We start from the raw sequence: 19,104 nt of genomic DNA, 5'->3' as shown, positions 1-19,104 counted from the left end.
TTGGAGCTTCCCTGAGCCTTTAGATACCAGTCTGTAAATTTCCATGAATTCACGGTACTTAATCAGGTGATTGTGTTGAGAACCAGATTGTGGTATTACCAGTCCAGCAGCAGCCTGCAGGTTTTTTCGGCACAGCCACCAATCAGGACACAAAGCCATTGATGCCTCCTAAACTTCTCACTTGAAAAGCTTAAATGAATGCAGAGCCCATCTGCAATATAAAGCACTGGAATCTTCAATTTCCCTTTCCTCCCAACTAACAAAACCCACCTACTATCTTTCAGAGCCACCAAAGCCCACAGAGACCATAACATAGCAGCATACAAATTGACTGTCGGAAGCTTCATTATTTTTATGGACACTGTACCTCAAAGAAAGGTTGTAAAATATCCAGGCGAGTCTCATATTTTCTTGTTTTTTCATGTCAAAATAAATTTGTGAACTTCATAATAAAAATATCACTCATACCAATCAAGCAATCAAGTTTATTTTGGATTGTTCAAATCCATAAAACTTAAAAAACAATATCAATTGCATAACGTACGATGTCATAAAATCCAAACTCATCACATCCTTGTGATTGAACTGATTAATGTATAAAAACAAAACTGAACACCTTGACACCTGGCAAGTTGCAGTAAAAAAAGAAATAAAAATACAATTCTTTATAGAATTTAAAACAAATAAAAACCATAAAAGTAAAAGAGCCCTACTTCACCTGCCTCCGTTTAGATCTCCTTGACCAGGATCTCTTCAAATAACAGGCAAAGGTAAAAATACTGTAACGTTTGTTTAGATTACAGATATGATATGGCATTTATAACGCGCCTATACACAAGTGTTTCAGGGCGCGACGAGGCAAGGGAGGGGAACAAAGGGAGGACGGACAAGCTACTAGGCCAGGTGTCATTCAGATCGCGCAAGTGCGTGTACGGAGAACATAATAGCAGTCAAAAATGCCTCAGTCCACTGTCATTAAGATGTGTGTTGATTGTTGGCAATCTGAGAGAGGTATGCTGCTGCCCCGTCAAACCGGGAGAGCAGGAAATATTTCCTTACATGTGATTTCAGAAACATTGCGTCTTCTCTATTTGAGGCAAGACATTGCATAACTGCCTTTTAACAAAAATATCGATATGCTAGGAATATTCTCTAAATTCTCAAAGTTCGAAGTCTGGGATAGTTTATGTAACAATAACTTAACGTGGGCTAACCAGCCCTACTTATTATAGTAGCTGCTCTAGGAGGTCAGATTTTGAATCAGATCTTTAGTTGGGGCGCAGTACAGTCCCATCCACAGCATCTGCCATGCTAAAGTTGGTCCTTCACCTAGCGTGTCAGTTATATCTGAAGAGGCAGTTCTAAGTGGACTGTATGTACTGGGGTAGTACTAGTGTTAAAAATAATTTGCCACCTTCTGGAGAGGGTCCACCTTCCCATAACCCCAGATCTATCAGCCATAAGAACCAGCGGGGATTGCTTTGCCCCTGTAGGCCATGAACATATGGTCTACAGAAAAATGTTGCATACTGCTTGCAAACATGAACATTCCTCCAGTTAATTGGCTCATCTTAATTGTTTGTTTGGAAATATGCTCATCCCAGCTAATCAAAGGAAAATTGTGAGGTTTAGGTTGACACACAACCTATTCATGATTAAAACATTGAATCCTCATTAAAATAGGAAAAAACAGGACGAGGGTTTCACTGTGTTGTGGTCTAAAGGACTAGGTTTAATACTTTGCTATGAGTGTGAGCGTGTGTGACAGTGTGCATGCGTGTGTACGTGTGTTGTGAATGCATCAGGAAATAGACACAGAAAACCGAGTAAAGCTTGGGTTACAACCCCTTATTAAAATAAAAAGTAGGGTGGAAAAGGTCTATGTTAAGGTGGGATTTCCCTGGCAAACTAAAACTACTGATGGTCCTTGTCAGAAAGTCCAAAGCAAATGTCTGTCTGTGTCAGAAATCTATACTTGCCCTCAGAACTACTTGAATATAAAGTGTAGGGATGTCGCCATCAAAATAGGAAGCACTCCAATAAAAGATCAGAACTTCTTCCGGCTCTCATTTGGAAAAAGGGTCAGGATAGTTTATTTTGTCACAAAGAGGGGTGCCCTTCCCCAAGCTTTCAAGTCTTTCAATGTTTCAAAAGTAACGCAATTCTTTAAGATACTGCTCAGATTTTTGGGCAGAGTTGCCTTTCATCATTTCCACCAATATCACAAAAGTTCAGTTCAATAACATCAGATCGCCCACCTTCTCCTTGACAGTCAAACACAAGCTTATGGATGAGTTTAAGTGGCTTTTCTTTTAGTTGGGTGTACTCTGTCTAGGTGAAGTTGTCGGAGCACACTCCTGGAGGTCTGCAGACCTGCACTGGCACCGAAGACCTTTCCCTCTTCCGCTGGCACGACTGTCAGCTCCTGGGTGCTTCAGGCACGCATTTCTGTCCACTCACCTCCGGCCTATCCCGCAATAGTTCCACAGGTGATCTAATTAGCCTCACCTGAGCGGGCCGTTTATACCGCCCTCCAGGTCGCAGATGCAAACAATGTTCCTTCATTGGATACCGGTCATGGTACTCGGCATCCCTCTTCCTCGTCCCAGTACCAGAGTGGTGTTTGTGTATGTCTAGATTAATAAAAAGATGATGTAGGACTCTGGGTTGCATCTTCCTCGTCTCAGTACCTATCAGAGTGATGTGTATTGTGAGAGTGTTTTCTGGAGTAATAGGGAAGAAGTTGGTATTACCCTACAAAGGCTTGGGGGATATTTCACTCCTAACAAAAAGGGAAATGGGGGATACCGTGTCTCACCTGATGTGCTTCATCCCCAGTCCCCCAAGTCTCCTGCACCCAGGTCATGCTCTCTCGCATATCCACCCCCAGGGTCGGGATTCGAAAGCAACGGCCTTCCCCTGGCCACCTGGGAGGAGGATACATTGGGGAAAGAAGTGAGACACCCTCAGAGTCCTCACATTGGGTGTGTGTGTACACAAACACACTCAGCAACAGCACTGGGAAGGAAATGTACACACACAGAATTTGTTTAATTTACACTCTAAAAAGTAAAGTGTAAAAAGTTATTCAAACATTCAGTTTAAACAAAGTCCATCACACTACAGATTAAACGTTCACATAGCCTACACAACTACTTCATAACAATTGCTTTAGGTATTAGGAAACTGATATTAGTACTTCCTTTAAAATAAGTTGCAAATCAGTGGTATATTATCAGTAACCCTTGCCATTTGTATTCTCTTTCCCTTCATAACACAAACCTTCCGCATTGTGACAGTGTTGCTGCTAACGAGAAGCAAATAAATGCAGTGACTGTGAACCGAGTTTGCTCCTAATACTGCATGGCAATGAAATAATATAACCAGGGCCTCTGCCAACTTCAAGCTGTGTTAGTTGCTATGTGGGGGATTGCTTAGCAACCACAGTCAGCACCAGATGCTCGGGCGATAATATTTGACCGAGGAGCAGAGGCTGCCCATTGTTGCGTATCAGGCCTTCTTCTTTGCAAACGTAATAAAGAAAAGTATACACTTGGATGAATTTAACAAAAATAACTGCGTTTGAGCTCAGGAAACCAAAGTGTTTCCTTGACTCCACTATACACTAACATAATGCATTGAGAGAACTTTTAAACCAGTGGCACAGGACACAGGGAACATCCGAGAGCAAGCGTACAGCACTGTGAAAGGGAGACAACCTGTTTACTGTAAAAAATAAAGTAAAATGTCTACCTGATCCGCCACACCGCCTGGAAGGATGGTTTTCACTATCACTCCCGTTGATTTCCCTCCCACGATGCCAAACCCAAGGCCGGATCCATCATTCACAAGCTCGATGGTCTCCACATGTTGCCAGTGAACCTAAAGATGAAGGCACTGTTAGAATCAACTAGCAAAATAACACCAGAACACTCAAACGCATACTAGCAATCACGCGTGTTAAGAGTACATCTACAGATGGTGCCATAACCATCAGTCACTACATTAACATAAGGGAGGGTCTATTTTATCCTGGTCTGGGCATGTTAGGGTGTCACGAGTACTCCAACTGACCCCAACACAATATAAAGATCAACCTAAGAGTATATGCCCAGGGATTACCCATCGTAAAGGATAACGAGAACTGATAAAATAAAACTTCAGTCTTACTCTAACATCTCAAATGTCTTTGTTCTCATATCAGACATTCCAAAACCAAAACCTGCGAGTTACCATGAAAAGAAATTGCGCTATCCAGGGACACAGAATACCCTGTAAACTGGTCATTAAAAGAAAATACAAGAATACAAGAATCCTCTTTCAGACTTGTGCACCAACAAATATACAATGGGTATACGTATATCGCAACCTTATGCTTTGTATTTAAGGGTACCAGAGTCTGAATAGGGTTTTATTTTTTTTCTTAATGACTGGTATTACAGGGTAAAGAGATTTGTGTTAATGAATAGATTAAGCATTTGCTCCCAGTTATGGAACCAAGGTCTGGTAATACATATGGTAATTGGTTGGAGAACATGATGGGAGGATGCTATGCCGTCATTGTCCAGCTCAGTGCACCACCGGGGTCTGAGTATCAGCACCATTCCCAACACATTCCTGCAGATAAAGGAGAAGCACCCGTAAGAGGTTTTCAAAGCTAATAAGATGTTTCAACCAGACACCGTCTTTGTCAAGGCTATCACTTAATGGAAGTAAACCCTTTTGAAATAAGGCGAGGAAAAAATTGAAAAAGAAAAGAGATGGACAGAAGAAAAAACACAAAGAAATCCAATATTAGACAATGCATAACTGTGCACGAAACGTGTCAAAATAGCAGTTATTACTTTAAAATTTTCGTCGAAACACGTGTTGGCTAGGGTACGAATCTGTATAGTCAAGATTGACTTGGGCACAAGTCTGTATAGTTAAGACTATTGTTATCTGAAGCAAGATGGTGATACATAATCTTAGACCGTACAACTTATAATCAACTGATTATTTCGACTAGGAGTTTGGGGGATTTTATTGCAAGATGTGTGCAGCACAGGCAAGTGTATACACCTTTTTACCCTTTTTTGTAGATATATCTATGGTTATACACTACTGATCGGTCAGTCTCAAATAGTTTCAGATTGAGTAATCGTGAGGCGCCAGAAAAGGATACAGCACTGGCAATAGATACCCCCCAACTTCGAAACTGACATCTGAAAGGATTCATTAGTATACAGTTGCATTACACTGTCAGGGTGTTTTAATCACTGTGATACTCTAAACACAGTATCCTGCACTCCCGATTATCTATTAACTCAGGTCACTGCCTCTTGAAGGAAAAGAGTGTAGGTGTGCCCACTCCTCCCAGGTAAGCTGCACTCTTTCAGCCTGTCCAGGATCCTACATGGAATTCCATTTAATAGGAGTACAAATGTGGAGCTTGGAGCAATGGGTGAGACAATTTCTACAAAAGAGCCTTCTTTGAAAATAAATTGCTGACTTCTTTGAAAATTCCACAGCAGTTAGGTAACTTAGCAGTGCTCCACGTATCCATGTAAAACAGCTTTCAGGGAATAACCCAAGTGAACCTGACCAAATCAATAACAATGCGTACCTTACCATTCCCGAGTAACCTAAAGTCCTCTCTCACAGTGGGGGAAAATGAGTGTGGTGGGCCTTGGTAAACTTAGTTTGTGATTGCAGTCCATCAGTGGGCTGCAGCGGGTATGAATGTCGTTCTCCACATAGTCTGCTTTGCACTCTCCAGCAGGACTTTCAAACCACAATCGCAGTATGAACATGGCACTGTCTGAATTTCCTTCCTCAATGTAATATGGAACCATATAGGAAAACTGACTGTGGCGGTTCAAAACGGAAACGAGGTCCCCGGGATACTGCATATATCCTCTCCCGAGTCAGTAGCACAGAGTTGTGGCTTTCCTCAGTCACCAGAGTCTCTATGACACTATTCTTAGGCCTCCATAATAACAAACAAGCACTTCCACTTAATTTCCTTCTTGGCTTTGCATCCGTCATGGGAGACTACTAGTCTCACGATCACAATGGATTCTAAAAATGGAGCTAATTAACTTAGCACCCACTTCACTGTTTGCACAACATGGAATGGGGCAAACAGGTTTTCCCCCAATCCATACATCAAGGTTTTTGCAGTGAGGCAAAAAAGAAGCAGTCTGATTTTTGTACACAGTTTGATCTGTTACATAAAAAGAAACTGATGTTGCTTCAAAGTCACATCTTTCACATTGAACATGTAGTGAAACTTTCTTTTCTTATAACAAATATAAAAAAAGAAGAAAAAAAAATCATCTTTTGTGCTGTGACTTGTTATGAGGGGCTAGGAACCCCTTGTGGCCTGGAAGGCCTAGCAGGGTGAATGCAGAAGCCAATCCTACCCCATAACGAAGCCGTGGCAGTTAAGAGGGCCACAATTCCTGTCCCCCCCACAAGTGCCTCTTTGTATCTGAATGGTGCCATCTTGCATCCCCATATACTTCTGCAAAAAAAATGCTTGCCAGTCTTATTCTCATCATTGTGGGCAATCGCAGACCCAGGAACCAGGCCGGAACACTCACAAGAGCGCAACCCATCAGAGCCTCCAGACCTGACATTCAAGTCAGCAGAGTTCTCCATGAAGCCAGTAGCAAGAGAACCTGTCAACGGGGAGACAGCCGTTCTACACAGCCATAGGGGACACGGCACACAGCCAAGCATGAATAGCACATGCCATGCTTTGGCAACAATGACAGGGCACATTCTGAGAGCCTCTTGTCACTCTGCCGCAGACCAGCTTACCACAAGACTTAATTCCCCAATAATTACCAGCAAATTCGACGCCACGGGGTATCCTAACACAAACTTTGACAATCACCAATGCTGACCACCATTGCTGCAGCATGGCAACCCAGCGTGAAAGAAAGGGGCAGCGCTTATCGCCTTTTTGTAAATGCTGACCCTTGTAACACCGCCCCGGCAGGGAAGACAGAACCAGATTGGTCAGGGGCAGATGTCCAATGGGAGGTGGAGTGGGAGGAATAGAAAAAGGACAAAAAACAGGAAGATGTGGGTTATTCAGGTGATGTCAGAGGAGGAGGAGGTGGCAGACCAAGAGACTAGCAGGAGGAAGAATGGTGGACTAGAGTGTGGAGGCATTCAAAAGGTGAGGTATGCTGGTGAGAGCAATTAGTAATGGGCGGTGAGAGTACACGCAAGTTAGAGGAGTGACAGGGTTAGAGGGAGTGCAGAAGGTGAGTGGGAGGTGCTTGAGAGAGTGAAAGATGACTGAGAAGAAGGAGGGATGGAGTCACTGGCATAAGAGTGGCAGAGGAAGATGTGAGCTGTAGGTAAGTACACTGAACATAGCTAGTAATGCAATTCAAAGAAACACTTAACCGTAAATGTATATTAAAATATAGATTATATTTACACAAGAGATACTTTTAAAATACATATTACATTAAACTCAAAACACATTAGAATACTTGTAGGTACTTTCCAAAGGCCACTGCTTAGTTTGTAGCTGCTTGTGGTTACAACTGTTACAGAATTTTGACACTAATTACAATTCTACCGTACTGTCGGTAATAACATGCACTCGCGCACAAAGATATACAGTAGTTCGAATTAGTTATCAAACCCACATACATTATAGTCTTTTTGGAAGGAAAACAGTTGGTTAGGTAAATGCTAGCAGGGCTTAAGGTTCTAGAGGCAGCTTCTTCACACAACAAACCTTTAAAAAGTCCAAAACGCAACCCTAGCTAAAAGGCAGTTCGCCAATGCTCCAAGTCTTGTAAAGCAGCAGAACAACGAAAACTCCTGTGGATAGTCTCTAGTCTTTAAGATGCAGGATAATTAAACCAACATTGGAGACCCTGCTAAAGGACTTGCTAAACGGACACAAGCAGCTGCTTGGGTCAGAGGTAAGAGGGGGATACCCTGGACACCTCTATGTGCACTCCAACGCTCTCGAGCAACTTTTCGGATGAAGGCAAGCAATTCTGTTTTCCCCTCTGTACCTTTGGTTTGAAGAAATGCTTGTGGCTGGTTTTTCATCAATGTGGCAGCGCAGGAGCCATCCTCCAGATTCCTTGGTCTGGTGACAAAAGGCAGGACAATGCATGGGATCTCTCAGGAGCAGTCTCGAGGGAGGACCTCTGGCACAGATTTCATCAGCTTCAGTTTTGGCACCTTTTCTGCAGCACCAACAAAGGACATGATTTGCCCGGTCAATCTTCTTCGAATCCTGGAGTGGGAGCTGGATCCATTCAGGCACTCAGGCAGACAACGACACCCAAGGGTTCCGCAAAATGCAAAATACAAAATACTCACACACAGACCTCCCCTCCCAAAATGGCAGAAGAAGGTCTAACAAAGAACAAACACACTAGAAATGGAGAAAAAAGAACAAAGCCCCCAAGTTAGTACTTAGGTGCCCCTACTGTGCACAACCGGTACTGTGAATACAGTCTGCGGTAAAATAGCACAATAGTCAGTAGAACAAGTCCACTGCCACCAGCCACAACTAGAAGGTTGTCTATGTGACTACAAAGTCACAGATGCAGAAAGAAGGGGGATACTGAGCAAAAAGTGCTGGCGTCTCACTAGCAGAGGGGATGAAGCCAAACAAATAAATCTCCCTAACAATTGTTCCCCCAGAATAAGGTCAGGAGGATCTAATCCACTTCTGATCAATCTCTTGATCCAGTCAGTCATACATACTGGAGAGACCATCAGCACTCTTATGTAGGGTACATGACCTGTTCTCAATAGTGAAGTCAAAGCTTTGTAGGTTTGTGGACCAGCTGAGCAATTTTGGGGTTTCTCCTTTCATCTGCATCGAGGCCAATACAATAAAAAACCATTCACCTTCAATGGTGGCCCACCTGGTTTCCATATCATTTAGTTTTCAACTAATAAAGCTCCCTGCCTTTGCTATAAAAGGGACTCAAGCCTGCTCCAATCTTTGTGTTGGAAGCATCAGTGTGGTCTAGGAAGGCCCGAGTATAATCTGGAGCTCTCAGCACTGGAACTTTACAGAGGGCATCTTTCTGCCCCTGGAAGGCTATTTCACAGTCCTCATTCCATTTGACATTTTTTAGGGTACTCGGGAGAGGATACAGTATTCAGAGGAGAAACTATGGTCCTATAGTTCTCAATGAAGTTCCTGTAGTAACCAGTAAGTCCCAAGAAGGTTCTTACTTGAGTTTGAGTAGTTGGAGTGGCCCAGTCTTGTACAGCCTGTACCTTGTTGGGTAAGGGCTTTCCCCTCCTCCTAACTCATGACCAAGATAGACAACTTTACTCTGACCAACTTGGCACTTACTTGCTTTGATGGTCAGATTACCCTGCTGAAGGGCCTGTAACACATGTTCCAGGTGGATAATATGTTCTTCCGAGCTAGGGTTCAACACTGCAAAGTCATCAAGGTATGCCATGTGGAAGTTCTTAAACACATTCAGAACATGATTAACCATTCTCTGGAATGTGGAAGGTGCATTTTTTTAAATCCAAAAGACATGACCTTAAACTGGTTTGAACCCTCTAGGGTTGAGAAGGCTGTCTTCTCCTTGGCATGTTCAGTCGTGGCAATCTGTCAATAACCACCTGTCAGGACAAAAGTACTGAGGAACTATGTTGAGCCCAGCTTATCCACAAGTTCATCTGTCCTTGGCAAGCAATGGGAATCCATCTTGGTAACTAAATTTAATGCCCTATAGTCCACATAGAATCTAGGTTGCTTATTCCCTGCCTTTGGCACTAGCACAACTGGGCTAGCCCATGGACATGTGGAATGTACAATCACACCAAGGTCAATCATCTTGTTGACCTCCTCTATAATGTGGTTTCTCACATTATATGACATTCAATAACCTGTGCTTTTCAAAGGTACGCTATCACCAGTGTCAATGTCATGTTGACCCCAAGGGTTCAAGCCTGGTGTAAGTGAGAACAGAGGAACAAACTGAGTTAACAAAGTTCTGCACTCCTCCTGTTGTTGCATTGGCAGATTAGTACAGAGGTTTGCCCCTTCTACTAACCCATCTGAAGGGTGTCCCATTATAAGATCTGGGAGAGGTTCACTCTCCTCTTCCTCTTGGTCAGAGGCTAATAGCAAAGCTCCTATCTCTGATCTGGAAACATAAGCCTTCATGCGGTTGGTATGAAAGATCCTTGGGGTTGCCCAAGTATACCAAATAGTTGACCTCTCCACGTTTTCCCACAACTTTAAAGGGTCCTGTCCATTTCTCCTGTAAGACCCACTGTCTTACTGGGACGACAGGAATGTGTTGGTCTGGAGTAAACTCCACCATGTTAGCCTTCTGGGCCTGACATTGCATAACCAGAGCATTACCAGAGCATGACCAGCTTTCAAGTTCTCAGAAGGTTCTGTCATCATTTGTGCTATTGAAGAGAGGGTCCCTGGAATGGCCCTCCTCAACCCATGAACATGACAGCCTGAAGAGAGAGGAACGTACGAAGCAACTCACTGTTTGAACAGCTCCCACGAGGGCAAGTGACATCCAGATATGCTTATCCAGTCAGTCTTTATGGATATAGGTGATACTACTCTGATCATGGATCCAAATGCCTCGATGGATCAGATTGACTAACAATGGTAAACCATGGTGCTGACATTAGTGCCATGCACAAAGTCACACGGACACACACGTGCGCACATGAAGAACATGCTTACTCAGTTCTGTAGATAGAGGACAGATATACATATACATATATATACTGTCAAAAGCTTTTATTATATTTCTCATTAGCCAAGTGCAGAAACGCTGAACACAATGCAAAACAAGAGATGCAGAGCAAGGTTTCAGACAACTATCGCAAATAACCCTATGGAACCGCAGGATCATATAAAAGCCTGGAAGATCCAAATACTACTAACCTATGCTAAGGTTAATGTTAAAGGTATTTATATAGCACACCGTCACTAATGGAATTGGTCCCCTGGCGCTCCAGCGGATCTGCAAACAAGAAGGTGGGTTTGGTTAGGTGAAGAGGGAGTAGGAAAGTGAGAGAGAAGTGGTGTGCTGTTGGCGGCTTCAGTTTGGTTTTCACTGTGCGCTGAGCTTTGGTGTGAATATCAGACCGATGCGAGCCCTCATGTGCTGTTGGTGCGGTTTATGTGTTGTTTTGTTTGTTGCGGAGTGGTGAAGTGAGTGCGCTTTGCTGCGCGAGAGGATAGTTGTGTGGATTTTTGGGTGGATGAGTTAGGTAAGCAGAGATTTGAGCATTGGGTTAGTGGGTTACATAGCCTAGTTCTTACATGTCTTGTTCTAGGTATCAGATGTCCTATAGGTAGGCAGGAAATATAGCATGGTAGAGACATATAGAAATCATAGTATAACTATAATGAGGTTACATGAGGCTACAGAAGGAGAGGCAAAGAAAATCAGAACTAGGCTGCACAGAACAGTAGGTCAGGGCTCGCAGTCAAGGTCAGAGACAAAAGGCACATTCTGAAGCTAAAAGACAAGCAGCCATCTGCAGAAGAGCAGAATAAATCCTCATAAATTGCAGACCAGTGAGCTCGATTTCTCGGTCCTCAACCACGTGAAGCATCCGAGCCAGACAATGGGTCCCAGGCCTAGGGAGATCAGCTCCAGCCAATCAGGGACCAGAAATCCAGGGGTAGATGGCAGAGGGCAAGGGCCAATGGTAATCCTGCGACCCTGCAACAATGTAATAGATAGTTTTTCGGGGAAGGGGCAGTCAAGCCACCTTATATGTCATGACCAATAGAGTAGTGTCTATAGGTGCCATGCATAGGGACTACCACCCCAACTACCCAATCCTGTCTTCTCGTAGGTGGCATAGAAATTGAAAAAGATGGCACGACACAGGCTTAGGAGCTGTGAGTCCGGGAAATTTTCAATGTCCTGTATGATGCCTGTCTGCTTGTGTAATAAACAACAGTTGTAACTTGCCCTTGACTGAGTCCTCCATCTGTGCAATGGAAAGGGTTTGTTGGGCCCTGGGAGATGGAACGGTGGGCTTGTAGTGTGACCCCCAGTGTGACCCCCAGTGTCTCTGGTATACCTAAACCACCAAGTTGGTAGCAGATGTGGGGTTGACTATGCATGTTCGGCGTAAGCCGCCTCGTCCGCCGCAGTGCCTGGAAGGCTGCGATCCGCCACACGGAAAGTGAGACCAACGAGAGGTGCACCCCCATGCAGAGGCCATCAGGAGCAATTTTGGAGGATATCCTGCCTGCGGTCCATGTGGAGCCCAGTGGACCAGAAGAGTGATGCAGCAGCTTTGGGGGAGCCAGTAACCGAGCAGCATCAGTGGATCCCGGAGTGTAAGTATGGACTCAGCTACATGGCAACTGAGGGGGGTGGTAAAGTATTGTCGGGTGTGGGGTAGTGACAAGTCTATCATTTAGTAGCGTCAAGTAGTGTGACGTATAGTAGGAAAAGGAGCAGAGATAGATGTCGTTTTTTGTTGTTGTTGTTAGGGAGCATAAAAGGTTTTGGTGAATAACCTAGACTATTAATTTAAGAGTAGGGATGATAAAAGTTGTCTAAATATTGGATTCCCTGTGGATTGTGTGTTTTAGCTTGGGTCATGGATGATGGTATCCAACATTTGAAGTTCCACCACATACCAAGGAGGAGGGGCAGAAAGGGGCATGCAGCAAGACCCAGACGAGCACCAAGGAGAGGCTGGGAGGAATAGCATCGAACAAGTGGGTAGGAGGGCAAATATTATTGAAATTAGATGGGAAGACAGCATCTAAGGAAAGTAAGGAAGTAGCTGGATGTAAGGGAAGCAGTGAAGCATGAGAGTAGGCAGAGATAATGGAAGAAGTAGAAAGGAAAGAGAAGGAGGAACGCAAGAAGTTGCAAAGAGACAAGCAAAGAGAAGAAGAGAGTGGGAGCAGAGAGAGATGAGGAGAAAGAGTGAGTTTGAGGAGATACAGAGGCAAATGGAGGAATACGAGAAGGAAAAGCAAGTTTTGGTAAGAAGGGAAAGTGGGAACTAGAGGTATTCACAAGAGAGCGCAAACGCAAGGAGGAGAAGGAACGTGCAGTGAGAGACTTAAGACTGAAATGGGGATTGACTGCGTCTGAAGATAACGCAGGAAGAGACAGGCAAGCAGAGCAAGATCGCAGCAAGACATATGAAAAGGCAGCCACACTGCCAGACAGAACCGACGCAGGGTCCTCCATGAGGGGGACAGCAAAAACCTGATGACTTAGGAGGGGAACAAGAGGGAGGAAAGGTACTGAGGAGACTGAGCTACCATGACGATTTTGACAGTGACCTGGGAGACACCGAGTCGGAAGCCGACTTGGTAGAGAATGAGGATGAGGGAATGGGGCAACCTCTCCGCCAATCGACAGGGAAGAAGACCGATCGAAGCTCGACATGAGGCGCAGACAGAAACGTAGGGGGAATTGCAGGGTGACAAAGACGAGAGATCACAATGGTCCATGGATCCACCATGCAGCCTGGATGGTGTAACCCCGTAGGCACAGAGGCTCAGGGACCTCCCAACATGGAGGGGAGAGATGGTAAGGGTGTTCACCACCACTAAAGACATCAGGAGATCAGAGGGGGAAATCAAGTTGACAAGAGGACCAGACCGGGCGACTGGGTTCACACAGATGCCTTTACTCGAAAAGGGAAGATGGCACCTCAGTACATACCATGGAAAAATATAGACAAGGAAAACTTGAGTTGTAGGATACCCTTATTGACCGCAGATGTGGGAAAATGGATATATACGAGATGGACAGAATGACGGCAGGACAGAAATTAGCAGTAGGGGACGGAAAAGGTTTACTAGTGGTGACCATAGGAGAGGCCGCTGATGACGTTTGGCGAAGGGCAGGGTACACAGAAGTAACAATTCAGAACACGGCGCACAATGGTTCGCTGTTCGCCAACTGCCGAGCAGCTGTATGGCAAGCTCTGTGGTCGCAGTACCCAGACACGACAGACATTAGTGCGATTATGGCATGCAGAATGGGGGAAGACAAAGACCCACTACAATACATTCAGGCTATTCAAGAGCTCTGGCGCCTTTAAACGCGAGAACCGTGGTATAAAACAGTGGCATTATTCTATCATATATTATGCCAAGGGTTGCCAGAACAGGTGCAAAGGCAACTGAAGAAGGTGGTGGGAATGGAAGCAAAACCGTGGTCAGAAATACAACTTACAGTCCATTACTGTAGGTTAATACAAGGGAACGCGAGGCAAAAGGGGAGAAGAAAGAAAGCAGAAGTAGGTGAAGTTAGTACAGAAGGAGCCATCTAAATACGCCATGGAAGGGCCAGTATCAACAAGCACATGAGGACAAGGGGCGCCACAGACACAGTAGGCATCACTGCCCATGGGGGGGGGGGGGTTCATGGGGCTGGATGATGCACAGCATGTGTTTCGAGGAAGAGGGTGGCCAACAATGGTATCAGGGATGCGGACAGCAAATGCAGCAGGGTCCAGAAGGTTTCCCTGGAGGGTATCGGAGGCAAGTGAGAGAACTGCCCCAGTGCTGGGTGTGTGGACAGATCGGGCATATCTCAAGAGTATGCAAGAGCAGAGGAGGAATGCAACAGAATAGGGGAACACAATACCAGCCTGCATATCCGTGGGAACAGAATGAGTTCTATGCCCGGGACCAGGCGCATCTAGGACAGGCACTAAACGCATACCCAAAGACACACCAGCCTATGACCCAGACACCACAAATGCAGGCGCCTGTGCAGCAGTTTTCGCAGGCACCAGAGATGCTGCAGATGCAGAGTAACACACAGCAATTATACACGGCACAGCAAATACTGCAAATGCAGAATAGCACACAAGCCAATGACTGGACAGTGGCACGCATGGACTTCACGACAATGACCGACATAAGGAAACTAGGGTGGGGTCATTGTAGTGGGGGAAATCCATTCTTGGAAAAAGGAATTTCATTATACCCTCCATAGGCCAGCCCACAGACTGACTTGATTTGTTCCATCCTATCGATTACACCCAATCCTGCAAAGGAACCGCGTATAGGGGTACAAAACTTTTTTCCTTTTTTGTAGAGACAGGGGCGACTAGATACTGCATCTGGGAGGGAAAATTTAGTATTTCAGGCGATGCCATGAATGCTCAAGGGTTCTCTGGGGTGACAGAATTGGTTTCTTTTATAAACAATATTGCACTTTCCATAGGGGAACAGGACTTCGCTTTGTCCCCACTTTATTCTCGACAGACACCCATAAACATACTGGGGAGAGATATCATAAGCAAAAGTAACATGATCATTTCATTCACCGACAAGGGATAGTGTGTTCCACACCATGGATAGACCTTCTAAACATGAGGGTGATTATTCAAGCCTATTGTGGACAGAAGGTACAGAGAGGGGTGCCAGTAAACGAGGAACTGCTTCAACAGCACTGGGGAAATCATGTAGTTGGCGTGGTGTGGCAGCTGTGAGTAATTGCAGCCTGCTTATCAGTCGCCATCTGCCCTTGCCAGGTGCAGATTATTTTGTTAGCACAGGCGGTTATGGCATGTTAGGAGAAGATTCATGGGAAGCAGCAACAGCATGCGGAAGGACGGCAGGAGGAAAGGATTCCGGGCCACGCGGCAGTGACTTGAGGGTTACCCGCTCCCAACGCTCAACTTCTTCTTGTCTGGGAAGTCCTGTGGGGCTCCTGGACCAAAAGGTAAGTGGATAGTGTTTTGTTTCATACAGTATTTTTGTGGTGGTCGGAGTTCCGGCTGCATGTAGGAGTTTCTCTATACGTCTCGTATAAGGGATATGTTTGTTTTGCAAAATCATTAGGCCGAGAATGTGGGACATGTTAATTGTGAAAAACATTAAGTTCCGAGGAGGAACCTGTTTATTCTTTTGTAAACCATTACACTCCAAGTGAGAAGTTGTGTGTGTTGTAATCCATGATGCTCCAAATAAGGAAGGAGTACGAACAAGCAATGGGTGGTTTGGTTGGAGGGAGCAGGTCATTAAGTTAAGTCTGAGACGCATGTGCTCTGCAAACACGTGTCAGTTACACTAGACAAATTCAAGCACAATCATGTTAAGGCTGGGAAGCTGATTTATGTTCATGTTATGTCTGTTTTTGGGGCCATGCGTTTGTATGTTCATTTGGGGAAATACCCCAGTCTGTCCCATCTGGCTTGCTAAGTGTAGTTCATGTTTCCATGCTCAACTTGTTTCATGTTACATGTTTGACCTTACAAAATATGTGTGGTCAATAGGAAGTAAAGGTACAGGTTATTTGCGAGGAGCTAAGGGGTGAAGAGGTCAGCAGGGGTCAGGCTGGAGTAGGGTTACAGGAGTGTCAGGTTATTAAAGTATGTGTATGTATTTACTCCCTGTGCTTCCCTTTGCCTATTCCAACAAATTGTCCCTATTTCTGGTTTTCCCAACTTCGCCCACCCTATCCACAACCTCTCCCTAATCCCTCCCCCCGACCCATTGGCTGGCACGAGGCTACCTGTGGTCTAGACCATCAGTCGCCCGTGCAAACCACGGTGAGAGGGTCGAATCCATTCGGCTTCTGTGGTTCAGGGAGTGTGTCAATACTCTCTCTTTGTGTAGTCTTGACAGGAAGAAAGAAATAACTTAACGGTAAAAATAAAGGAGTGCCCATTGTTACCAACCGAGATGATAACATTTGACGATTCCTTTGACAACAAAAAGTGCTGGGCGAAATGGGTATTGTGCAACCCAGAAGGAGACTGCAGTTACATAACATGGAGTTTCAATGACCATGCAAATTACTATGAACATCTTAGAGGAGTAATGACGATAAAGCTACAAAACACAACAGTGATTGTGGTTTGGTCGACAAGATGGGGGACTGAAAAGAGGGTCCCTGGAATGCCCCTCATCACCCCCATGAACATGACAGCCCGAAGAGTCAAGAAAGCACAAAGTTAATCACTGTTTGGACATCCACATTTGCGAACAGATATTCTCTTAGACAACCATTCAAACCTTATCCAGTAAATGTTTTTATGGATACAGGTGCCACAACCCTGATCATGGATCCAAATGCCTCGATGGATCAGATTGACTAACAATGGAAAACCATTGTGCTGACGTCATTAGTGACACAACGACATAGTCACGTTAGTCATGAAGCAAACTCGCAGCCATGCACGATGTTACACGGACACACACAAAGAACATGCTTACACAGTTGTGCAGATAGAGGACAGATACATATACATACCGTTGAAACATTTTATTATTTTTCTCATTAGCCAAGTGCAGAAACACTGAACGCAAGGCAAAAGAAGGGATGCAGAGCAAGCTTGCAGATGCTTATCACAACTAACACGATTTTACTGCAGGATCGCATAAGAAGCCTGGAAGATCCAAATACTACTAACCTATGGGAAACATAGCACGGTAGACATGACAATGCATTACTTACCTTAAAAGCATTTCTGATGGTTGTATCTGCTTAGATTCACATGCTGTGCATAGTCCGACATCCAGTGGTCACTGCAGAGTATTGCATTTTGTTTTTCGTAGTCGAAAAGGGGACGTCGACAAGGCGTGTCTGTAACACTATCCCTATAGTGACGTGCAGTGTACCCACAACCCCTCACGCGTCGAGGTCCCTCTGTTTGCATTTTTTCTGCCCTGAGGGAGCCTTCTATACGTGAGTGAGTACAGAAAAGAGAGAGATGTACAAAGATGTCTATGTTCCTTCCATCCGAGCGGGGAGGAAGGGTGGGCGCCTGTGAATCTAAGCAGATACAACCATCAGAAATGCTTTTACGGTAAGTAATGCATTGTCTTCTGATGTTTGTTAATCTGCTTAGAATCACATGCTGTGCATAGACTAGCGAGCAGTACCCGGAGTTGGAGGCGGGTTGTGAGAAGGAACAGTAGAGAAAAGATGTCTTAATACTGCTTGTCCCACCTGGGAATCAGATCTAGAGTGAGCATCTAGACAGTAGTGTTTTGTAAAGGTGTGTGCAATGAATGCTATGGATGCCCCAGTGCTTCGAGTAGAGTGTGCTCTTGGCTTGAAGGGTAGTTCTCTCTTAGCAAGACTGTAACAGAGAGTGATGCATTGAACAATCCATCTAGATATAGTGGACTTTGAGACTGCATCTCCTTCTCTTTCTGCTGCCACCAAGACAAAGAACTGATTAGTCTTTCTCAGTGGCCTAGTTCTCTCCATATAAAACATGACAGCTCTGCGCACATCTAGTGTATGCTCTTTTCTCCCAAATTGGAAGGGTTTTGAAAGAACGTTGGTAGTTCTATTGACTGGTTGGCATGGAATTTCGATATGAATTTCGGTGCGAACCTTGGGTGTGTGCGTAGAACCACCTTATCTTTGTGAACTGTTACGAAGGGATCTAGAATAGAAAGAGCCTGTAGTTCACTTACTCTCCTAATGGAGGTGATAGCTATTAGGAAAGCAGTCTTAAGGATGAGGTCCTTAAGAGTTGCCTTGTTCATGAGTTCAAAGGGTGAGCCCATGAGCCTGGTAAGTACCACATTAAGGTCCCAGCCGGGAGCTGGGTTTGCTATCGGAGGGTGTATTCTCTTTACCCCCTCCATGAAGGCTTTGATAACTGGGACTTTCCACCATGACACCTTAAGTTGAGAGGTGGTGTATGCAGAAAGTGCCACTAGATGGCTTTAAAAGAATTGAACACTAGACCTGAGTCCAGTAAATGGGTCAGGTAAAGGACAATTTGTGTGGGAGAGCAGTGGACTGGGTTGATGCTCTTACCTCTGCACCAGATGACATATCTCTTCCACTTGCTAGAATAGCAGTGGCGAGTGTTGGGTTTTCTAGCTTCTTTGAGAACGTCCCTGCATCTCTGAGGGAGTTGTAAATGGCCAAATTCTATGACCTCAGGAGCCAGGCGGCTAAGTTCATGTTCTGTGGGCATGGGTGTAGTGTCTTGCCCTTGTCCTGTGACAGCAAGTCGTACGGGCAGGGCAGTTTCACTGGTGGGAACAGGGACATCTCCATCAGGTGCGCAAACCATGGTTGGCAGGCCCACATCGGGGCTATCATTATCATGGTGACTGGTTCCTGGTGCATCTTGTGCACTATCTTGTTCAGCAGACGAGTCGGGGGG

The 19,104-nt window shown here is 44.9% G+C and overlaps 1 protein-coding gene across 17 annotated transcripts in view; it reads right to left on the bottom strand.

Annotated features, from left to right (window-relative positions):
* Positions 1-19,104, bottom strand: part of MPDZ (multiple PDZ domain crumbs cell polarity complex component) — a 1,735,289-nt gene that overhangs the window by 1,289,481 nt on the left and 426,704 nt on the right. For all 17 annotated transcript variants that reach the window (XM_069626067.1, XM_069626068.1, XM_069626072.1 and 14 more), the window contains exon 7: positions 3,754-3,882. In XM_069626067.1, the coding sequence (XP_069482168.1) occupies positions 3,754-3,882 (129 nt within the window). The remainder of the gene's footprint in view (positions 1-3,753; positions 3,883-19,104) is intronic.

This window comes from Ambystoma mexicanum, chromosome 6p (assembly GCF_040938575.1).
Source record: "Ambystoma mexicanum isolate Mex_15411 chromosome 6p, UKY_AmexF1_1, whole genome shotgun sequence".
NCBI classification, from domain to species: domain Eukaryota; kingdom Metazoa; phylum Chordata; class Amphibia; order Caudata; family Ambystomatidae; genus Ambystoma; species Ambystoma mexicanum.
The sequence above is the reverse complement of the archived record's forward strand: the minus strand, read 5'-3'. Positions and strand labels throughout refer to the sequence as shown.